Here is a 22,209-nt window from a genome sequence, read left to right on the forward strand (position 1 = left end):
GTCCCTATCTCCACGGCCGTCACTTCACAATCGTTACGGACCACCATGCCTTATGCTGGCTTTCTACACTGAAGAACTTGTCCGGACGCTTAGGTCGGTGGATACTACGCCTGCAGGGGTACGACTTTGACATAACTTACAAGTCAGGCAGAAAACATCAAGACGCTGATGCTTTATCTCGTTGCCCGCTTCCAACTACCCATATGAGCGTTGGTGAGAACTCAACCACCACATCTACCAAAGTTCATACGCTCGCATCAATAACGCAACCCTTTTCGGACGACGAGCCAACATTTATCTCCTGCCAGCGGTCCGATTCATACTGCAGACGCATCATGGACCGCCTTTCGGGAATTTCTCATCCACCAAACGCGCGACTCCGTCGTCAACTCCTGCACTTTAAGCTGGACAATGGGGTTCTCTACCGCCACGTCTACCACCCTGATGGTCAGCGCTGGGTTCCTGTACTGCCACGCTCTCTTCGACTTCAGGTGCTCGAAGCCTTCCATGACGACTTGACTGCTGGTCATCTTGGTTTTAAAAAAACTCTTGACCGCATTCGATGTCGTTATTACTGGCCTGCCCTTTCTTCTAGTGTAGCTCGGTACGTCGGTTCCTGCTACCCATGCCAGCGTCGTAAACTCCCCACGTCGGCACCTGCTGAACCTCTACAGCCACTTCCGTGCCCTTCAATGCCGTTCGAGGTTGTAGGTGTTGACCTTTACGGGCCTCTCCCCGTCACATCTGCTGGCAAACGATGGATAGTGACTGCCGTGGACCACCTGACACGCTACGCTGAGACTTCCTCTGTTATTACAGGCTCAGCTGTGGAAGTTGCAGACTTTATTCTTCACGCAATAATACTGCGTCATGGGGCTCCTCGTGTAATGCTTAGTGACCGCGGCAAAGTGTTCCTGTCACAAGTTTTAAATGAAGTACTGCGCGCTTCTGGAACTACTCACAAGACAGCTTCAAGCTACCACCCTCAGACAAATGGTCTCACAGAAAGATTTCACCGAACCCTTGCAGACATGATAGCTGTTTACGTTCAACCCGACCACAAAAACTGGGATACTCTTTTACCATTCCTGACATTCGCTTACAACACCGCCGTTCAGCGAACAACTTGCTTCTCACCGTTTTACCTCGTGTACGGACGCACCCCGACTACCTTTCTCGACGTCTCCTTCTTTAGCAGCCACGGGAATTCATGTCAGTCTCCTAGCGAAGAATACATTTCCCGCCTGGCCCAGTCTCCCCATCAGGGTCGCATCAATACTGAAGCGAGACAGCACGAGCAGAAGATCATCTATGACGAATCCCACCACGTTGTGTCTTTCCAACCTGGTGACGAGGTGCTGCTTTTGCCACCTATTCGCACTCCTGGTCTCTGTGACAAATTCCAACCACGCTTCATCGGGCCATACATTGTTTTAGAACAGACTTCACCGGTTTATTATCGTGTGACACCACTCGTCGCCCCAACAGACCGCCGCTACCGCAGCACAGAGATTGTCCACGTTTGTCGCATGAAACCTTTCACGCGACGTTCCCCGTCACTTTGACTTTCGGCGGCCAGGGTGTCCGCTTCCAAGTGGGGGGAATTAGTGTGGGCATTTGTAACTTACATCGTCCTCATCCCTGCATAATCACAATCACCATCATCCGCTTGTCTCTTTGCCCTCATTGCCACTCTGGGTCATCATCTTCGTCATCGTCTGTGTGCTGGCTCTGCCCGTTCGTTTTGCGAGGTCTTTCCTCAAATAAACGCTGTCGCAGCCAAGACTACCAAGACTTCATAATATATATATATATATATATATATATATATATATATATATATATATATATATATATATATATATATATATATATATATATAGGCGGGCGTGGTGGTTGAGTGGCCGCAGCGTTGCATATAGTTCAGTAGATCCTCGTCGTCTGAAACACGCATTTCCATCCGCTCCAGGCGTCGTTTACCGACGACCACGTAACCTCAAAGACACACTTGTGCACTCTCAAATTAACACATCACCCCCCAATAATTCATGCCGACCTTGTTTAAAGACACGATGTCTTGTATGTAAGGTGATGCGAGAAACACACAAGGCAACCAGCACACAATCCAAGTTTTCGATTAACATACGAGGAAACCTAACATGCGATTCCTCTAATGTGGTATACCTACTCGAATGCAACGTGTGTGGTATGCAGTACATAGGACAAACAGAAACACCATATAGGATTCGATTCAATAAACACAGAGCCTATGCAAAATCAGCCCCAAGTCTACCTCTTTCAAAACATCTCAATCTTCCCGACCACGCATTCGACAAACTATCAGTAACGCTCTTAGAGACAGGATTTTAATCAAATCGAGAACGTGAACAACGAAAGTCATACCTTATCCACCGATTTAACACCCTCGATAGAGGGATAATTGAGAATCCTGGAACACTTGCAGCAATCAAAGCATTATAAAACAATAACGGCAATAATGAAAATAGTAACTGAGTTCACGGCACTGCAGCTGCGAAGGGCACTGGACAACTCAAAACAATTCCAAGTGTAACTACTCTTCCTAAGTGCAGCTGTCGTTTGTTTTCTGTTTTATTTTACTACCCAAACAATTGTTCCATGCATTACATGCCCAACAGCAACCCTCTGCACAGCCGGGAGGCCCACACTGCACGCGTAATCCAGAAGCGGGCAGGGAATTCGCATTGCGCCCGCTTACGAGCCTCTGCCGCAATTCGCGGCACCCCTCTTTCTACGACGAAATGTTGACGGGACCCCGAGTAGTTAAAGGCTTAAAACTTCCTAAAATGCCCGCTTACCAGCCTCTGCCCCAATACGCGGTACCCCTCTTTCTACGACCAAATGTTGACGAGGCTTCGAGTAGTTAAAAGCTTAGAACTTCCTAAAAAAGCTCTTTTTTGCCCCACATCGAACCGCCAGTGCCAGGAGGTGCCGTCGGGTCGGGAAGAATGCGTTAGTGAAAGGAAGCATACACAGACCACTGACATCAGAAAGGTGAAGGGGAGAAAGGGGAGAGAGATGAAGGGGAAGTGGAAGGAAGAGTGAAAGGATGCGCCCAAGGGGAGTCCACCTTATATTCTTTTTTTGCTTTTTTTTCTTCTTTTACTATTTTCTTTTTTTCCTTTTTTTCTTTTTTCTGTCTTTTTCCTCTTTACTTCCCTCTGATTTGAGGTTGTATAAAGCGGAGCACTAACAAACTGTACCTTTAATCCTGATGAAGGCCAGACTCTAGGCCGAAACGTCGAAATAAACCACGTTGTGACCGCTCACGGAGGATCTACGGGACTACATATATATATATATATATATATATATATATATATATATATATATATATATATATATATATATATATATATATAGTGTGAGCGCTGACTATGTACTTCATCTTCATCTGTATGACCAAACCATTGTAGGGATCATCATCGTATGTCACGCGGGCTGACTCTCTGGCTCATGCGTCTGGATTAAAAAAGGATAACCTGGTTGCTGCCGTACCAGACGTGGTCTCATAAGTGGTGGAGCGTGCTTTGGTTTCCACGTCGTCCTGCTCTACCCGTCATCCCTGGAGCTCCGGTCTGGTCGACGGTTGTGCCCTCAAGCAACAGCGATGGCAGAACCCAACCCGCCCGCTGCTGCAACCGCTCCTTCTCAGCCACTTTGGCTTCACTACACCATAAGTACCTCTCATCGAGACCCTCGGGTACTTTCCGGCCTTCGCAACGAAGACGTCGAAGAATGGCTCGACAGTTATGATCGAACCAGCGTTTGTTTTATTGGGACGAGGCGCACAAACTGCGCTACGTTCCTTTTTACCTCAGTGGCGTCGCTAAAACCTGATATTACAACCACGAGAGCGACTTCTCCAATTGGTCGGCCTTCACGAGGCATCTCCCTCAGGTATTTGGCACGTCTGCAGGATGTTCTGTAGTAGCGAAACCGAAGCTCGCAACCCGCATCCAAGGGGACGACGAATCGCATACGTCCTACATTGAAGATATTCTGGCTCTCTGTCGCCGAGCACAAAATTACATGACGGAGGCCGATTGCATCCGACATCTACTGAAAGGTATCAACTATGTGGCCTTCAATGGTCTCGTGATTCAGAATCCGACTACCGTCCGGGACGTCATCACTACATGCCAACGCCTGGACGCGCTTCATTCCATGCGCCTTCCCTACGCCTCCTGCGACGCTCGCTTTACCAAAGAGCATGAATTGCGGGCCCTTATCCGCACAATTGTCAGAGAAGAACTTCACGGCCCTATACCAGGCAACCCTACCGTTGCGTCTGTCCACACACCTCCTCCCAACCTGCGAGGGATAATCAAGGACGAACTGGCATCAATGACAAGCGCTGCACAAGCCCTGTTTTCTGTGCGCTTCCCAGTGCCTTCGTACGCAGAAGTTGCATCGCGGGCCCCTGCACCAGTTTCAACCGTGCCTGCAGACGTCAGATGCGACCATGTGGCTGCGATGACAACGCAAGCGCCAAGGCCACGCCACTATTCTACATGGCGTCCTCCCCGCCCCCTCTGCTTCTACTGTGTCATAAGGGGTCATATATCCCGTTTCTGCCGCCGCTGTCAGCAGGATGAACGACGTGGTTACTCAGCTTACGAAAGAGACTTTTCTCCGAGACCCGATGAATACGATCCCACACCGTATCCATCCACCTTCCGTCAGTCGCCCTCCCCTCCACGGTCTCATGCTGGGCCTCATCCTTCTCGTTCATCTCGCCGCCGTTCTCCGTCACCGTTTCGGCGTACGTCATCACCCTTGCGTCTCGCTCCGATCTCTCGGGACTCGGAAAACTAGAAGGTGCAGTTTTTGGAGGGGAAACTGCTTGTCATCGGAACGCTACAACTCCTCCGTCTCGTCCAGCTAATTTACTGCCTGTTTCTGTGGAAGGTGTTTTTGTTGACGCCCTTATAGACACTGGAGCCGCAATTTCGGTAATTGATCGTGAATTGTGTTTTCGCCTGCGTAAAGTGCAAACTTCTTATGCCGGTCCCATGTTATGCTGTGCTAATGACAGTCCAATTTGCCCAACCGGGTTGTGCACTGCTCGTATTCTCATCGATGGAATCCGTCATTACATACAATTGGCTGTGCCGTCTTCGTGCGCTCATCAGATAATCTTACGCTGGGACTTCTTGTCAGCGGCGTCTGCTGTAATTTCGTGTGGTCGGCCCCTTATTCGTATTACGGACACTGAGCTTTCTTCTGCTGTTGACCTTTCGTCGCCCAACCTTGTGACAGCTGCGGATTTCCTCCTGCCTCCCGGACGAGAACGTGTCCTTACGATCAAGTCACGAGACATTCTAGATGGTGACGCTGTGGTTGCTCGTTGCCAGCGCTGCATTTTTCGAGGGATCACCATCGCATCTTGTTTAGTGCGGTTCTCCCGTGGTTATGCAAGCATCACGGCCTGCAACACGACGCCAGAACCACTTCTTTTGCCTGAGGGGACCACTGTTACCAGCATTACCGAAGAAGCACCATTTTGTGTCGTCACTGGTTCATCTGCTTCGTCATTCTCAAAGTGTATGCCAGCGGAAGATGCATTTCCTGCTCTCAAGGCCACTGTGTGAACATCTCAACCCAACGCAAACTGATGCCTTGCTAGCGTTATTAATGAAGCACAAAACTTTCTTTGACGTTTGTTCTGAAGGTCTGGGTCAAACAACAGTGGCCGCTCATCGTATCGACACCGACAGTTCCCGTGTCATTCACCGCCGTCCTTACCCTGTGTCAGCTTCTGAACGCAAGCTTATAGAAGAACAAGTCAACGACATGCTCGCACGCAACATCATCAGGCCTTCAACAAGCGCATGGTCTTCTCCTGTCGTACTTGTCAAAAAAAGGATGGCTCAGTATGGTTTTGTATTGATTACAGATCACTCAACAAGATCACTCGGAAGGACGTCTACCCAATGCCTCGCATTGACGACGCTCTTGATACTTTACAAGGTGCCGAGTACTTTTCAAGTCTCGACTTGCGCTCCGGTTATTGGCAGATTCCAATGCACGAGTCTGATAAAGAGAAGACTGCGTTTGCTACGCCAGATGGGCTTTTCGAAATCAATGTAATGCCTTTCGGCCTGTGCAATGCCCCAGCCACATTCGAACGGATGATAGACACGGTACTGCGGGGATTAAAATGGAAGACCTGCATTTGCTACCTGGACGACATTGTCATTTTTTCGTCGAGCTTCTCACAGCACCTGGAACGGCTAGACAAAGTCCTCACGTGTTTAGCTAAGGCCGGTCTCCCGCTCAGCACTGAGAAGTGTCGGTTTGCCAGTCACAGCATCAAGGTATTAGGTCACGTCGTCAGTAAACATGGCGTTGAGCCCGATCCCGACAAGGTTGCCGCGGTACTGCACTCTCCTACACCAAGGTCCCGCCTGCGGTTCTGGGAGGTCCCGCCTGCGGTTCTTACCTTGGGACCTCCCAGTGAACCTGTACCTATGCACTTTTCCATGTTCACGCTTGATGATGAATAAAAATTCAAATTCAAAAAACCACACAGAAAGACCTCCGCAGCTTCCTTGGCTTAGCGTCGTATTTCCGCCGCTTTGTACGTGATTTCGCTACTATTGTGGCTCCTCTGCCCAAACTTCTGACCACGAGCGCACCCTTTGTCTGATCAGATGACTGCGAAGCCGCTTTTCACACCCTCAAGCGATGGCTCACATCACGGCCAGTGCTTCGTCATTTCGACCCTGCAGCACCTACTGTGCTACACACTGACGCAAGTGGACTTGGCATCGGTGCTGTCCTCCTTCAGCGGAACCACGCTTCCGAAGAACAAGTCGTGGCCTACGCGAGCCGTACTCTGTCACCTGCTGAGCGAAACTACAGCATCACTGAGCAAGAATGTCTCGCTATCGTGTGGTCCATACAAAAGTTTCGTCCTTACTTATACGGCTGGCATATTACAATAGTGACTGACCATCATGCTCTGTGTTGGTTATCGTCTCTCAAAAATTTATCGGGACGCCTTGGCCGTTGGATACTACGATTGCAAGACTATGACTACAGCATCACATATAGGTCGGGCCGAGAGCACCAAGATGCCGACGGTTTGTCCCGTTGCCCGCTCTCGCAAAGTGCCGAAGTGTCACCTTCCATCTGTTCGTCACCGCCTGCCAAAGTGACCAAACAGACGGCTGCTCCTTCGAAATAGTTAGTTGCCTCGGCGGACCTTCTTTCGTCCACAGATCTCGCCTCGCTCCAACATGCCGATACTTACTTACAATCATTCAATCCACTTACAATCATCGATCGGCTCACTGGCTTATCGCGTGCTCCAAACAGCCGCCTAAGACGACATCTTGCCCGTTTCAAGCTTTAAGAGGGAACATTATGTCAGCAAATTTACCATCCTCTCGGTAACCAATGGGTTCCCGTCATTCCTCGCTCACTTCGTCTGAAAGTTCTACAAGCGTTTCATGACGATGCGACAGCTGGCCACTTAGGGTTCCACAAGACCTACGACCGCCTCAGGACTCGCTGCTTTTGGCCTGGCCTCTCCACTTCTGTCGCCAAGTACGTCGCTTCCTGCACATCATGCCAGCACTGAAAACGTACCACGTCTCTTCCCGCGGGGCCACTGAAACCACTGCCGTGCCCATCCACTCCCTTTGAATTTGTGGGCATAGACCTATACGGACCTCTTCCGCATACGCCAGCCGGTCACCGTTGGATTGTTACTGCCGTAGACCACCTTACTCGCTACGTGAAGACGGCAGCTCTTTCATATGGTGCTACCAAGGAGGTTTAAAAAAAACTTCTGGAGTGGAAGCGCCTGCCCTCTGGTGACGCCGACGGCCGCCATGTTGCTCCAGGCAAAAAACGTGCCGTCGGTCGTTTGGGCCGCAGCCGTTCGCGCCACTGAACAACAGTTGTCGCGTTTGTCCCTCGTTCTTTTGTTCTGTGCGGATTTTGTGCAGTTCTAAAGGAAGTTGACACGATTCCGGACGTTACGGTGAGCTTGTGTGTCGCCTTCGGCTGCACTAATCGTGCGAAGCAGAAGCCAGGAATCACTTTTCACGTGTAAGTACGCGGGAAAAAGTGCTTTCAATCGCTTGTCTCCTTCGGCGCGCTACCTCATTCGAGAAGCGCGGTTTCAGCTGAAAACTTACTTTCATTAGCATTTTTCAGCTGGCGAGTAGAAGTTGAATAACCTATTTTGTGCGTGTGGTACCGCAGGTTTCCGAAAGACAAGACGCTGCGTGACGCATGGCAGCGTGCTGTTCGGAGAGATGGCTGGGAGCCTAAGAATGCGGACGTTCTCTGCTCGGAGCACTTTGAAGCCAACTGCTTTGACAGGACGGGCCAAACGACCAGACTGCGACCAGGGAGCATTCCTATCATTTTTCCTGCGTTCCCTGCGCATCTCCAGAAACCAGTGAGTACCATCACGAATGTACATTTTCGTTACGGTAAATGGGCTATAGATTTCCGAATGTGTAGGCACAGTTTCTCGTTTGCTACGTGCTGTTCAAAATCACACCACTCTCTGACAAAGCGCACGTCACGTACACTTACTTGTCCAACTTTTTTTTTCACTGTGCGTGCATAAATACGGGCACGCTAAACTTCCACACCGAAACTATAAAAAGATCCCCGAGGTAGTAATCCCGTTTCTAGTCAGTCTAAGCAGTGGGTGGGACCATTATACCCGGCTTCTGAACCTTGGAGCATAACTGATTTTTTTTCTTGCAGGCGAAAAGAAAGCGAGAGGCCGCTAAATGTCGGACTACGCTGTCACCTGTCGTCAGTGCTGAGGCAGCGGTTGAAATGCCATCTGAGCCTTCTTCGCCGGCGAAGGATTGGTACCGTTTCAAGGCAGAGGAGTCTGCACAAGAGGTTCTCCAACTAAAGAAGAAAGTTAAGACACTGCAGCAATATAAAAGAAGGCTAAGCAAGCGGTGTGATGCGTCAGAAAATTTGATCAAGGAGCTAAAAGAGAGGAAACTTTTGTCAGAAAAAGGCCTTGAGGTCTTTCAAGCAACTTTCTCGCCTGAAATTCAACAGCTTCTTGTACGAGCCCATGAAAGAACAAACAAGATGTACCCCCCAGAGCTACGTGCATTTGCACTCACTCTGCACTACTACTCTGCGGCAGCGTATGAGTATGTGCGGTCGAAATTTAACAACGCTTTGCCTTCGCAACGTACGTTGCGTGAGTGGTACAAATCTGTAAATGGCGATCCGCGTTTTACCTCTGAGGCTTTTGATTTTATTAAAAATTTAGCCAAAAGCCAGGACAAGCCCCTGATCACAGCACTCATGATGGATGACATGGCCATTAAAAACATGTTCAGCTTGTTGGGAAGAAAGTGGTAGGCTACATCGATCTTGGAACAGGTATCTCCTATGATAGCCTGCCCGAAGCGACAAATGTCTGCGTTTTTATGCTGGTCGGCATGAATATGCGACTAAAAATACCTCTGGGGTATTTCTTCATCGAGTCTCTTTCTGGATCTGAAAGAGCTGCACTAACACAAGAATGTCTGTCGTCAATATATGTTGAAGTAGCATCATTAACATTTGATGGTGCCGCCTCGAACTTTACTATGGCTCGGTGCCTAGGGGCTGATCTCAAGAACAGCTTCCCTAAATTTGACACAAGCTTTAACAGTTCAACAGAACAAACAGATTCTCCAAACAAGGTGTCTGTAATTCTAGATGCGTGTCACATGCTAAAGCTTATCCGAAACTGCCTAGAATCTGTAGACCACCTTGTTGACCTGAATGGATCAGAAGTCAGGTGGTCCTTTATTGAAGAACTCGAGAAGTTGCAACGGGATAAGGGACTACACTTAGGGAACAGGCTGACAAGAGCTCATATTGAGTGGGCAAAACAAAAGATGAAAGTTCGCCTTGCCGTGCAAACGCTCAGTTCATATGTGGCAGACGCACTCGACTTTTGCGAGCCTACGTTAAAGCTTCCGCAATTAAATGGCGCACATGCTACGGCTGAATTCATACGAATTTTTGACCGTCTTTTTGATGTCCTCAACTCAAGAAACCCGTTTGGCAGGTCGTACAAGGCAGCTCTACGAAAGGCAAATGAGGCGTCCATGAGCCTTGAATGAATAAAGCCTTGAATGAGTAAAAACTCATTTACCCCTGTGTTGCTTCCACCGTGAGCCTCATTTCGAGAATTGCAAGCGAATCCGCACTTACAGCAGCTTACCGTTGTAATGCATATTCGCTAATACGTAATCGCGTACGGCTCACGTGTAATATCGTAACTGACGGCTTTGTACAGATCTTGTTTATCTAACACGAAGAAAAAAATGGGAGTGAAATTAATTACACTAAGTGCCCCGTTTCATTCGAAAAAGCCGCCACGGAAGCGCGCTGGATACGTTGTCTGCGCTCTCTCTTGCCTGGAGCAAGATGGCCGCCAACCGGTTTCCCCGGCTTCACCCGCTTGCGTAGGCGTGAATAGGGGACCTCCACTCCAGAAGTTTTTTTTAAACCTCCTTGGGTGCTACCTCTGAAGTAGCCGATTTTTTCCTTCACGCCATTATTTTACGACATGGCGCACCGCGTGTGCTCCCTAGTGACCGTGGCAAGACATTTCTTTCACATGTCCTTGCTGAGGTCTTAAAGGCCTCTAACACCATCCACAAGACCACATAAGTGTATCACCCAGAAACTAATGGTCTGACTGAGCGTTTTCACCGAACTTTGTCCGACATGATCTCTATGTACGTGCAACCAGATCACAAAAACTGGGACACAATACTTCCTTTTGTCACGTTCGCATATAACACTGCCATACAGCGTACAACGAATTTCAGCCCTTTTTTTTCTCGTGTATGGCCGTGTACCGACTTTTGTTCTGGACACCACCTTTTTGTCCACAATTTTCAATCCATCTTCATCTCTCCCGGAAGAGTTCGCCGCTCGCGTCGCCCGCTGCCATGAAATCGCCCGTGCCAACACTGCTACCATTCCGGACAAGAGAAAAATCGACCTTGATGTGAAGCGTCGAGTTGTTGTGTTCCGCCCAGGCGACGAAGTCCTTTTGTGGACACCTGTTCGTGTACCTGGGCTCTGCGAAAAATTCCTTCACTGGTATCTCGGTCCATACACCGTCCTGGAACGAACATCTGAAGTCAACTATCGTGTTGCTCCTGTCAATGCGGCTTCTGATCGTCGTCGCCGCCACACCGAGATCGCCCACGTCTCTCGGCTGAAACAATATATTCGGCGTCCCAACCCTTTCTAACTTGCTGCCCTCTTTCGCGAAGGGGGGAAAATAGTGTGAGCGCTGACTATGTACTTCATCTTCATCTGTATGACCAAACCATTGTAGTGATCATCATCGTATGTCACGCGGGCTGGCTCTCTGGCTCGTGCGTCTGGATTAAAAAAGAATAACCTGGTTGCTGCCGTACCGGACGTGGTCTCATCATATATATATATATATATATATATATATATATATATATATATATATATATATATATATATATATATATACCTGCTCACGTTCCTTCTCACGGCTAGTTGTTTTTTCACCCAATTTTCCTACTTCTTAGTCACATTACATCTGTTCTAATAACTTCCCCTATATATTCCTTTGCATTAGTGTCTGCTAGATCTCATTATTATTGTTTCAAAACACGGAAAGACGAGCCCTTAGGTATACACGTCTTTCCCTTATATATATATATATATATATATATATATATATATATATATATATATATATATATATATATATATATATATTGCAGTACATTGGACAGATGTTAATTGTACGGGCGGGATGCTGGATGGTTGCAGATGTCAGGCCTGGCACAGAACACATTCAATTCTGGTTCCTCCACCCCACTTCAATGAATGTCCCGTGTCATTTCCCCCTTTGCAGAAGATGCCCACTGGTCGATTTAGCATTGTGCGTGGTATGGCTTCATCCAGGCGTCATGTACGACGTCAGTTTTCCTTGAGCGATGGCCAAAAGATGTGAGGCGTGATATCCCGTACGTAACGTCGCTAAGGCGCGACGAAACAACGAAGGGACCTGTATAGCGGGCCATAGACTTGTGATACAAGCCACTCTTGCGGTATGGGGTCCACAGCCACACCATATCCTCTTCTCTGTACGACTCACGCCGATGTCGCTTATCGTAGTGAGCCTTTGAACGGTCTTGGGTAGCGAAAGTCCGAAGACGCGCGATGCTTCATGTCTCCTCTGCGCGACAGGCTATCTTGCAAGGGATGGGCTTTCTTGCTCTCAAATTCGGAGAGTTTTGTCGAAAGTAGTACGTGGCTCACGAATGTAGAGAAGTAAAAGGGGCTAAAGCGGTGGTATCTTGTAGCACAGTGTTGTAGGCGTAGGTAATAAACGGTAAAACTTCGTTCCAGTTTTTATGCTTGGAATCAACGTGCATAGCGAACATGTTATAGAGCTTCCTGTTGACACGCTCAGTTAAACGGTTGGTCTGTGTATGATATTAAGTAGCATGTCGAAACTGGGAAGCAGACGGGCGGATTAATTCTTCCACGACGTCGGCTACAAGCTTCTGGCCACGGTCACTGATAACGGCACGAAGGGGCCAATGCCGGAGGATGATGTAGCGTAGCAGGCAGTCACAAACGTGATTTGCTGTTGCGGCAGAAATCGCTGGGGTTTCAGCATATCGAGTGAGGTGGTCTACACGGACTATAATCCAACGGTTCTGAGTGATAGATAGTGGGAAAGGGTCCATCAAGTGAACACCGACGACCTCAAAGAGAAAACTTGGAGGTGGTATGGGATGGAGAAGTCCTGGCGACGCACTTGTTGCACTCTTGTACCGTTGCAGTGCTCACAGCTGGTCACGTATTTAGCTGTATCTTCACGCATGCGGCGCCAGTAGAAACGTTTCATTGTGCAGTGATAGGTCTTGGTGAACCCTAAATGCCCAGATGTTGGATCGTGCTGCATCGCTTGCAGCATGTTGGGTCGCGAGAATTTGAAACAACCAAAAGTAGGCGGGCCCCCTTTTCGCCAAAACTTCACTTGTAAAGAATGTCATCCATCATGACGAATCGGTTCTGATGCGGCTTATCCACGGCAGGTGAGGAAAAAGGAGCCACACTACGGTATTGACGTTGTTCTGTATGGAACGCTTCCAAACCTGGAAACCGTGAGTCAAGAGCGGTCAGACAGTCGTCTGAATTGTCGGCGTCGAATTTAGTCGTAGTAAGGGGAAGTCACGATAGGCAGTCAGTGTCCGCGTGACGGCGGCAACTCTTGAAGCAAACATCAAAGTGACATTCTTCCAAACATAGCGCCCATCGTGCAGAACAACCGGTTGGATCTCCTAGACCATAGAGTGAGTGGTGGTCTGTGATGATGGAGAATTGGCGGCCATATATGCACGGGCGAAACTTGTGCACGGCGAGGACAGCTGCCAGACATTCTTGCTCTGTAACGGTGTAATGTCGCTTAGCTTTAGAACGGCTCGCGCAGGCAATGACAGGTTCGGCGGCGCCGTGACGCTGAACTAATACTGCGCCGATACCGGTTCCGCTTCCATCCCTGTGAACCTCATTTGGGGCTGATGCGTCGAAATGACGAAGAATAGGCCCAGAAGTGAGTAGTAGCTTCAGCTGAGGAAACGATGACTCGCACTCTTTCGTCCACTTGAAGGGTACGTCTTTGTTGAGCAGATGAGTAAAAGGCCCAGAACATCGGTGTATTTCTGGCGTTTGTTCCTAGGAACAAAACGCCGGAAATACGAACACACGACCAGGAAACTTCAAAGTTTTCGTAGCGAGCGTGGTTGAGGGAAAGTGCTGACCATGGTGATCCTGTGGGGATAAGGCCGAACGCCGTGTTTGTCTACGAAATGACCAAGAACTAGAGTTTCACGATCACCAAAAGGCACTTTTTGGAATTGAAGGTAAGTGCTGCTTTCTCAAGGCACGTGAGAACGACATGAAGTCGGCGATTGTGTTCTTCAAACGTGAGGCCAAATATTACAACGTCATCAATATAGCTAAGACATACTTTCCATTTTGAGCTGCGGAGAAGTGTGTCCATAAAGCGCTCAAACGTGGCCAGAGCGTTACATAGACCAAACGACATCACGTTGAATTCAAATAAACCATCTGGAGTAATAAAAGCCGTTATTGCTTTATCAGCAGAATGCATGGGGATTTGCCAATATACAGATCTTAAGTCTACGGAAGAAAAGTACGAAGGAGAGTGTAAACAATCGATAACGTCGTCGATTCGGGAAAGCAGATATACGTCTTTTTTTGTAACTTAGTTGAGCTGCCGGTAATATACACAGAATCTTCAAGACCCATCCTTCTTTTTTACAAGCATAACTGGTGCTGCCCAGGGGCTAGACGACTTTTGTACAACTTTCTTAGACATAATTTCTTCCACTTTCTCAGCAATAACTTTACGCTCCGACGGAGATACTCTGTATGGTTTTTGACGAATGGGATGGGCGGAACCAGTATAAATCATATGACGAGTGCGTGAAATTGTTGCGGAAATTCTGTGGCAATTGAGTGCGAAATCAAAAACGGATGCATGGTTGGAGAGGATCCGAACTAACGCTTGTCTCTTCTCTGGCGATAACGACTTATTCACCACATCCATGAGTATGTCATCACTAGGACGAACCACATCAGACGCAGTTTCGTTTTTCCTGTAGTTGCTAATGATTGTAATGTTAACGTTGTTCCTGACATCGAATTCAAACACGGCAAGCCTCATTCCACCAGGCAATACCATCGGCTGAAAAGAGGAGTTGACCACCCACCAAGGCTTTGCCACTACTTGCAGAAATCATGCAATGCGGTACAACCAGATCCTTCTTCGCATAGCTCAGCTGGATTGGGTGAACTATAACGTCGACGTTATTTCCTGCAATACCACAAACTTCAACAGGCACTTGAACTATCGACTGGGCTGAGAAAACTATGTCATCAACGACTGCAATAGTCTGTTTGCATCGCGCGGGCTCTTCACAAAAACCAGACAGTAAAACGTCACCAACTGCGCCATCCACAGTGGCTCCACATTCTTTGAGAAATTCTATCTCCAGGATAACGTCATTAGTAGAATTCAGGAGCACTGCGAATTCTTCCATAAACAATTTAGCGCCTAAAGTAACAGTTGCAGTACAATCTCCCACAGGGCGCAACGGTTCTCAACTCACTGCACGAAACGTTGTCTGGCTTCCCCAAGAGAACATCACTTTCTTACCAAGACGAGTCTTAAAATTGCTGCTAATGACGGAAACAGTTGCTCTCGTGTCGACTAACGTGGACGTGGGGACACCATCTAAAAGAACACTGACTCTATTTTGTAGCACGGAAACTGGCGAAGGCATATCTGTACGCAGTGAAAAATGTCCGGTGACCTCACCTCCATCGGCCGCGACGTCTAGTTTCCCGGTGGAGAAGGAGAAGTGAGGCGCCGAAGACCTGGTGACGGTGACCGATGGTGGCGGGTGGAGGCTGGTGGCGTCACACTCCGCCTAGAAGCCGGCGAATCACTGCAGAAGGTCTGTTGGGAGTTGGTTCGGTAGTAGATGTTGAGTGGCCAGCGATAACTCTCCGAGTACTTGCGTGCCGTGAGAATGCCGGAGGTCGTTGATACTGCGACAGAGGTGACCGACGCCGCTGTGAGCAGAAGCGGGCTATATGTCCATGAACGCCTCAGTAAAAGCAAACAGGTGTTTCATGCCCCACTCGCTGCTGAAGATGGTCAGCGGGACAATCTTGCCACGCTGCCCTATCGGAAGGTGACCTTTGCACAGAGTCGTTTCGCGGATCAGACATATAGGCACGACGACGCGACTGTACCAGCGTCCTTGAGTCGACGAAGCTCGCAGCGTTGATGGACGCAGGCGGGGGGCTGCATGGCGTGTAAGAACCGCGGCCATGTGCTATCGACGGTGCAGCAGCGGCCTACCGATCAAGTTCCCCGCGCCATATTTCTGGTATTGTTGACGCCAGATTGCTGGGTGGAGGGACCAAGTCGATGCTTGCGACCGTTGCGACGATAAAGAAATAAATAGATGTATTTCAGGCTATACCGCTATATTATGCTATTTATTTCATGCTATAAGGTGTCAGTCATTAACTATTCTTGGACTGTACTTTCTCTTTGTTCATACAAAATTGCTGTTTAACGTTTTACCACATTCCTCTGTAATGTATGTTGACACTGAGAGTACTAAAAATAAACAAACAATCGGAAAATTCCACATATCTTGAGAATCGACGTTACGCGAAGCAGGTGGAGTGAAAGTGACTGTGCTGTAAGTTTTATTAGGCGAAACGTTACAAAATGACGCTAAATGTATGTACGAATGTTGTACACAAGGACACATGGCGAACAGTTGCATGTTTACTGTTGCGTAACGATGCCAATAGCAACATGGGTATGACCAACAGAAATGCTAAGCTATTAAGTAGCGTCTGTTTCAGCGAGGATGGCGGCTCTGTAGACACTGCTAGATAAATGAGCTTCAGAGGTAGGCGCTTCTAAAATTGTCGTCAACCCAACGCGGTGGCTGTATAATAGGAGTACGTGTATACTGTTTATACAAAATTGGATAGCCAGAACTGCAACCACAATTGACGTGCCACGAACACTACAGTCTACTTGAAAAGCACTTTCGAGACCTAACATGGCTCTATGGTAGAATATTTGAGGGCCACGCAGAATACTGAGGTTAGATTCCTACTGGGACCATGATGGGTGTTATATGCATTCTTTGAGTCAACATCGCCGATGCCAGGCTTTATGGGCGAAGCTCCTCAGGGCCGACATAGATGGCGTCCATCACAACCAACAAAACTCAAACCAACACTGAACACCTGTACAACAAAAATTATGCAACATGATGGGATGTGAAGCAGCAGCGGTGTGCACGCCGTTGACATGGGTAAAACGGGCGTCGACCCGGGTGCTAGAAGAGCGGTTTGAAGCAAAACTTGGTGTAGCCTTTACTCAAATAACGTTTCTTGGAAACAAAAAAAAACATGGGAGGCACGTTGGGTTCAGTGTAAGTTTCATAGCAGATAAACGAGCCGAAAAAGTGTTTCTACTCGACGTGCGGTCAAACGTTACGGGTGGTGAAGAGGGTGAAGTGTGAGAGAAATGTGTTGCGAGGGGGTGGAGGAGCAACACCACCTAGTTGTGTTGGGAGGAGTAGGCAGCTGCTGCGGGTGAGACAGAAAGTGACTTCAACGCACAGCTGCGACTTGACCTACTTTTCATCGTTCCAGCAACTGCGGTGGAGGAACGCAGCGTGGCGCGTTAGCACGGAGACACGGACGGACAGCATTACACAAGCTAGTCAAAGAGCTGCCTCACATATAAGAAACAAAAACATGAGTAAACAACTGGCTTCATGGGTAGTCAACTGTGCTACACCACAATGCATAATTACTTGCGTAGTCCATCTGTCCATTCGTGCAATCGTCTATCCATCCGTCCACCCGACCACGCATTCATTCATCCATCTGTTCTTCCACCCACCTGCCCTTTTGTCCATCAGTGAGTTGTCCCGTACGTTCAGCCGTCCGTGCATACGCCAACCTGTCCATCCTTCCATGCATGCAACCACAGGTCCGTGACTTCAGCGTAGATATTATGGACCTCAGAACCTATAGCTTCGCCCGCTTGTCATCTTTCACTTTAAGGAGATGCACCGATTTTTTGACGCTCTCGAATTGAAATCCCCAATGTCTGTTCACGATATTTTTGGTTGATATAAACTGCCAATCAACGTCAGCGCATGGCGCTTAACTACGCGTGATTTTAACCCGACGTGACAGCTGTGTCGTAGGAGTACAAAAGTAACGTTTATAAAATTGGATAGCAACCGCTATATCTCCAATGGATACTTCATGAACATTACGGTTTATTTTAAAAGCAGTTGCGAGATCAGACGTAGCTTTACGGTAGAATGCTTGCTGGCCACGCCGAATACAGAGATTTAATTCCTGCTGGGTCCCTGACATTTTTTACAACGAAAGTTTTTACCCATTTTTTACCCCAACCATGGGACGTGAATTTTTCTCGAGAACACCATGCACAAGCTTATGGAGATCCTATGCAGCAGTGTTTATAACAGACGCGCGGGGAGGGTTTGGGGAGAGGAATCCTGGAATATGCCGAATGCATGCATTGTGAATAAACCAACTGCATATAACCAGTCTGACTCTCACCTCCGCAGCGACATACGAGAACTAGCTTCCTCGGTTTGCACCAGAAAAAGGTATACACACACAAACTTCCCTCAGACGTAGGCAGCTTGATAGATAGATAGATACGCGGATAAACGCCAAAAGTGCTTGCAGTACGCAGCAGATTGGTTCACATTTATTAAATAAATAAAAATATATTCTAAAGTCCAACGTGACGCCAATGTTCAGCTACTCTCTAAGCACAAGTGTCCGTTATCGCTTTTTAGGGCAATCATTTTTCTATCAAACAAAATGTTCTCTTAAAAGGAATTGACTGGCCAATTTGGCTCTTTCTTGGCAATGCCAAGCTTCAACCTTCCTTTGGCTACTGTAAGCCGCATATTATATTGTCACTATAGTAAAGCAAGCATTTACATAGCTCCTTATAAACATAAACTTTTATTCTGTAATAAGGAATGCTGAAGTGTTTTTGAACCATACGCTCAAGTACAGCGTTCGAGCATCTTTGGACTCACTGATCCCACGTGGAACAGAAAACGACTGCATTTCGAAATAGCGTTTCGTTTAAGATTTTACTCATTGCTACTCAGTCTACTTCGCAACCATACAATTAGTGACGAAGAAATTACGGGACTGGCGTCAAAGTGTCCTATACAAGCACCCGGTTCGACTACAGATTTCCTGGACGGTCAATTTAGGAGAATTAAAATGAGGCTAAACTTGACAAGGTGGCCAATACATACCAGCTTCGTCCTTGCTGATCAGTTTTGACACGTTGGACAAAATGGCGACGGGTGTGACGCTGCTCAGGGACCCAATGGCGCAACCTGCGAAACCAATACAGTAAACGCTTGTTTGGAGAAAGCGGGAGTGGCAGAACTGTTCGAGCGATGGGAAGTAACTAAAAACAATGAACAAGTGTGTGTTTCAACAGTGAATCTTCATTTCTTGAGGAAAATGGCTTCGTTTGCAGTCAGATGGCTTTGAGGACCAAGTATTATGAATAAGTTAGCTTAGTTTATGAGATCGCATTTCATTTTGAACGTCCCTAAAGGATCGGTGCCAACAAATCTGCAAATAAATATCGTCACTTTTCGAGCGTGCTTCATATTTATTTACTTTTATAATACGCAAAAAAGCAGTGACAGTGCTGCGTACGCGGATATAGGCGAAAATTCTGATTTGTTTTCTTTTCACTCCCACTGCATTCGTTATCTGCTAGGTGATGCCACATTTCCAGCTTGGGCATGTAAACCACGGTTCGTGCAGGTTTCAAAAGCTAAAATTCAAGGAAGGACATTTAGGGACTTTCGAAGACTCTGTCCCGTATTTTTGAAGGACTGAAAGCGGCATGCAATGTTGGAATTGCTCATTATTTTTTTAAATGTATAAATTTATTGTTTTTACCATGAATAAATGGATATCTCGTTATAACAAAATCATTTAGTTTTATAACCTTCTCAAGATCACCGAGCAAATTTTACGCCGCCAATGCAATTGGGCTTTCTTCATTACAGTGTTGAATTTCAATAAATATATTCAAGAAGTTCCAGTGCAGTGTTACTTCAATTATTAAAACTAAATCGATGTTTATCCTAATATTGTTTATAATGACTAGCGTGAATGACTTTGCAAGATTTTAACCATAAAAAAAAAGCCGACACACAATGCACTCTTGCAACAGCAGTTGATATTGAAGCCTGACGATGTTTACCAAATAATTTGAAACAATTGTGTGATCCTATTTCACTCATATAAACATAAATACAAATGCATAGGCAGGATGCACTTGACATCTGCGAATAGCGGCACACGTTTAGAAAGTCTAATGCAGTTTGGAAGGGAAACACAGGATGTCAACAGGACCGCACTAAGTATTGTGCTTAAGAGGTTGCAGAAGTATCCGAGCCCAGATTTTGCTTTCGCGACAGGCCTGTCTAGACATGGCAGACCCGGAGTTGACAGCGACATACCGAGTAAAATGCATATCAGATGCCGAGTTATATGATTGATCGGCTCGGTTAGCGCCCGTATTTCTTAGTAATGTTCTCATGTAGCTTAAATTGAGCATTGGTGCGGTTACCTTGGATAGATGCGGTGCTGGAGCTCTGCGCAACAGAGAGAAGATTTTTATGACAGTGATGTGCACTTACATTTTAAATATACACCTATGTGTTTGTGTGATTTCTAACACAATTTTTGCTGCCGTACACAGGAAGCTGTGATTTCCTAGTCAGTAAAAGATTACACATTAGTACCAAACTATTTTTTCTCGTCTCATTCAAGCCACAACAAAAGCGCAGTGGTAGACAATTTTTCATAAAACATTTGGGCACCGCCATCTTGGGCTGTTAAACCGGTGTTTCTTGTTCATGCATGGTGGGTCCTGTCGATCACGACATGAACTATTAGGGCATAATGCATTATAAGCACCATCACAACAATACTCATGAGAATGCGTTCACAGTAACTGTTCATTTGCTTGCCGAAGATAGAAAACACAAAGGTTCACAGCCATAAATCACGGAACTCAGACCCCTCCCCCCCTAAAAAACTCTATAACCACGCCCACGCTGAAGTTACTATGCTGTCTCCGTCCGATTGGGACTGGCGGTGAAAAACTTGCTGGCGCTGGACCTCCGAAGCCATCGTCCATGCACCATAGTAAAAAAAAAAAAAAACACGTCAGGTGAAAACGTAAGGTTACAGTGAAAACTAAAAGAGTGGCCTTTCAGAGCCTTTTTTAAATGCTCTTTTGTGGAACCACTACACTATAAATAATCATAATTTTTTTGCAATACGCTAGCATTCACTATGCTATCTTTCGTCATTTTTCGTAGATTGGTCGTATCCGCTACACACTTGCTAGAAATTTACTGCAACTTTTTAGGCAGTGGCTGACGACACTAAAGAATTGTGCCTAAAGTGGGTATGCGCCAGAGATAACAGGTGATGAAGAAATAGTTTTCTGATGGAACATGTCTAAGAGAGGCTTTTTGCGAAAGGACATTTTGGACCACGCAGTTTCTGCGACGGTTCTGTCGTCAAAATAGGTTCACTAACCATATTACAGTGGAATTACAGATCTATATTTTTCGCAGCCACAGACCTATCATAGCTTTCTTCATAACTTTCCCCGGATATTATATCACTGCAAGAAACCTGGCTTTCAACCAGCCAAAAGTTTTACCTAAAAAAATTATCGGCTATTTCAATTGGACCGACCTAGCAGAGGTGGTAGGCTTGCTGTCTTGATAGCAACAAAGTTTAGCCACAAAGCTACAATCTCTTATCGTTGTGTGACTCAAGATTGTGAAATTTTGATAGTAGACATAATATTACCCGACGGTTCTCCCCTTTCGTTTGTAAATGCGTATTTTCCAGCCGGGTGCAAGACACACGAAGTCTAGACGATATGTTCTTTGCCTGCAGAAAGGATATATTAATCACTGGAGACTTCAATTCACATCATGTGGCTTGGGTTTTTAAAACAGATTTAAGCGGAAAATGCTTATGGGATTGGGCTATTGACAAGAATTTATCTTGTTTAAGTTCGCAATCTGCCACTTTTGTCCAAGGTCTCTCTAAACCTGTAATTGACTTAACATTTTGCCCCGCCGCGGTGGTCTAGTGGCTAAGGTACTCGGCTGCTGACCCGCAGGTCGCGGGTTCGAATCCCGGCTGCGGCGGCTGCATTTCTGATGGAGGCGGAAATGTTGTAGGCCCGTGTGCTCAGATTTGGGTGCACGTTAAAGAACCCCAGGTGGTCAAAATTTCCGGAGCCCTCCACTACGGCGTCTCTCATAATCATATGTGGTTTTGGGACGTTAAACCCCACATATCAATCAATCAATCATTGACTTAACACTTTCAAACTCCTCTCTAAATATATGTTCATGGAAAACTTTAGGCTGTGCTACTAACAGTGACCACTTGCCTGTTAGTTTTGTACTGAACTTTCCGAGAAAACATGTC

General features: G+C 47.0%; 1 protein-coding gene across 2 annotated transcripts in view; it reads right to left on the minus strand.

Annotated features, from left to right (window-relative positions):
* LOC119181372 (putative peptidoglycan muropeptide transporter SLC46) overlaps positions 1 to 22,209 on the minus strand; it is a 187,603-nt gene that overhangs the window by 42,917 nt on the left and 122,477 nt on the right. For both annotated transcript variants that reach the window (XM_037432592.2, XM_037432591.2), the window contains exon 3: positions 18,978 to 19,061. In XM_037432592.2, coding sequence (XP_037288489.2) covers positions 18,978 to 19,061 — 84 coding nt within the window. The remainder of the gene's footprint in view (positions 1 to 18,977; positions 19,062 to 22,209) is intronic.

This window comes from Rhipicephalus microplus, unplaced genomic scaffold (genome assembly GCF_043290135.1).
Source record: "Rhipicephalus microplus isolate Deutch F79 unplaced genomic scaffold, USDA_Rmic scaffold_14, whole genome shotgun sequence".
Lineage (NCBI taxonomy): Eukaryota > Metazoa > Arthropoda > Arachnida > Ixodida > Ixodidae > Rhipicephalus > Rhipicephalus microplus.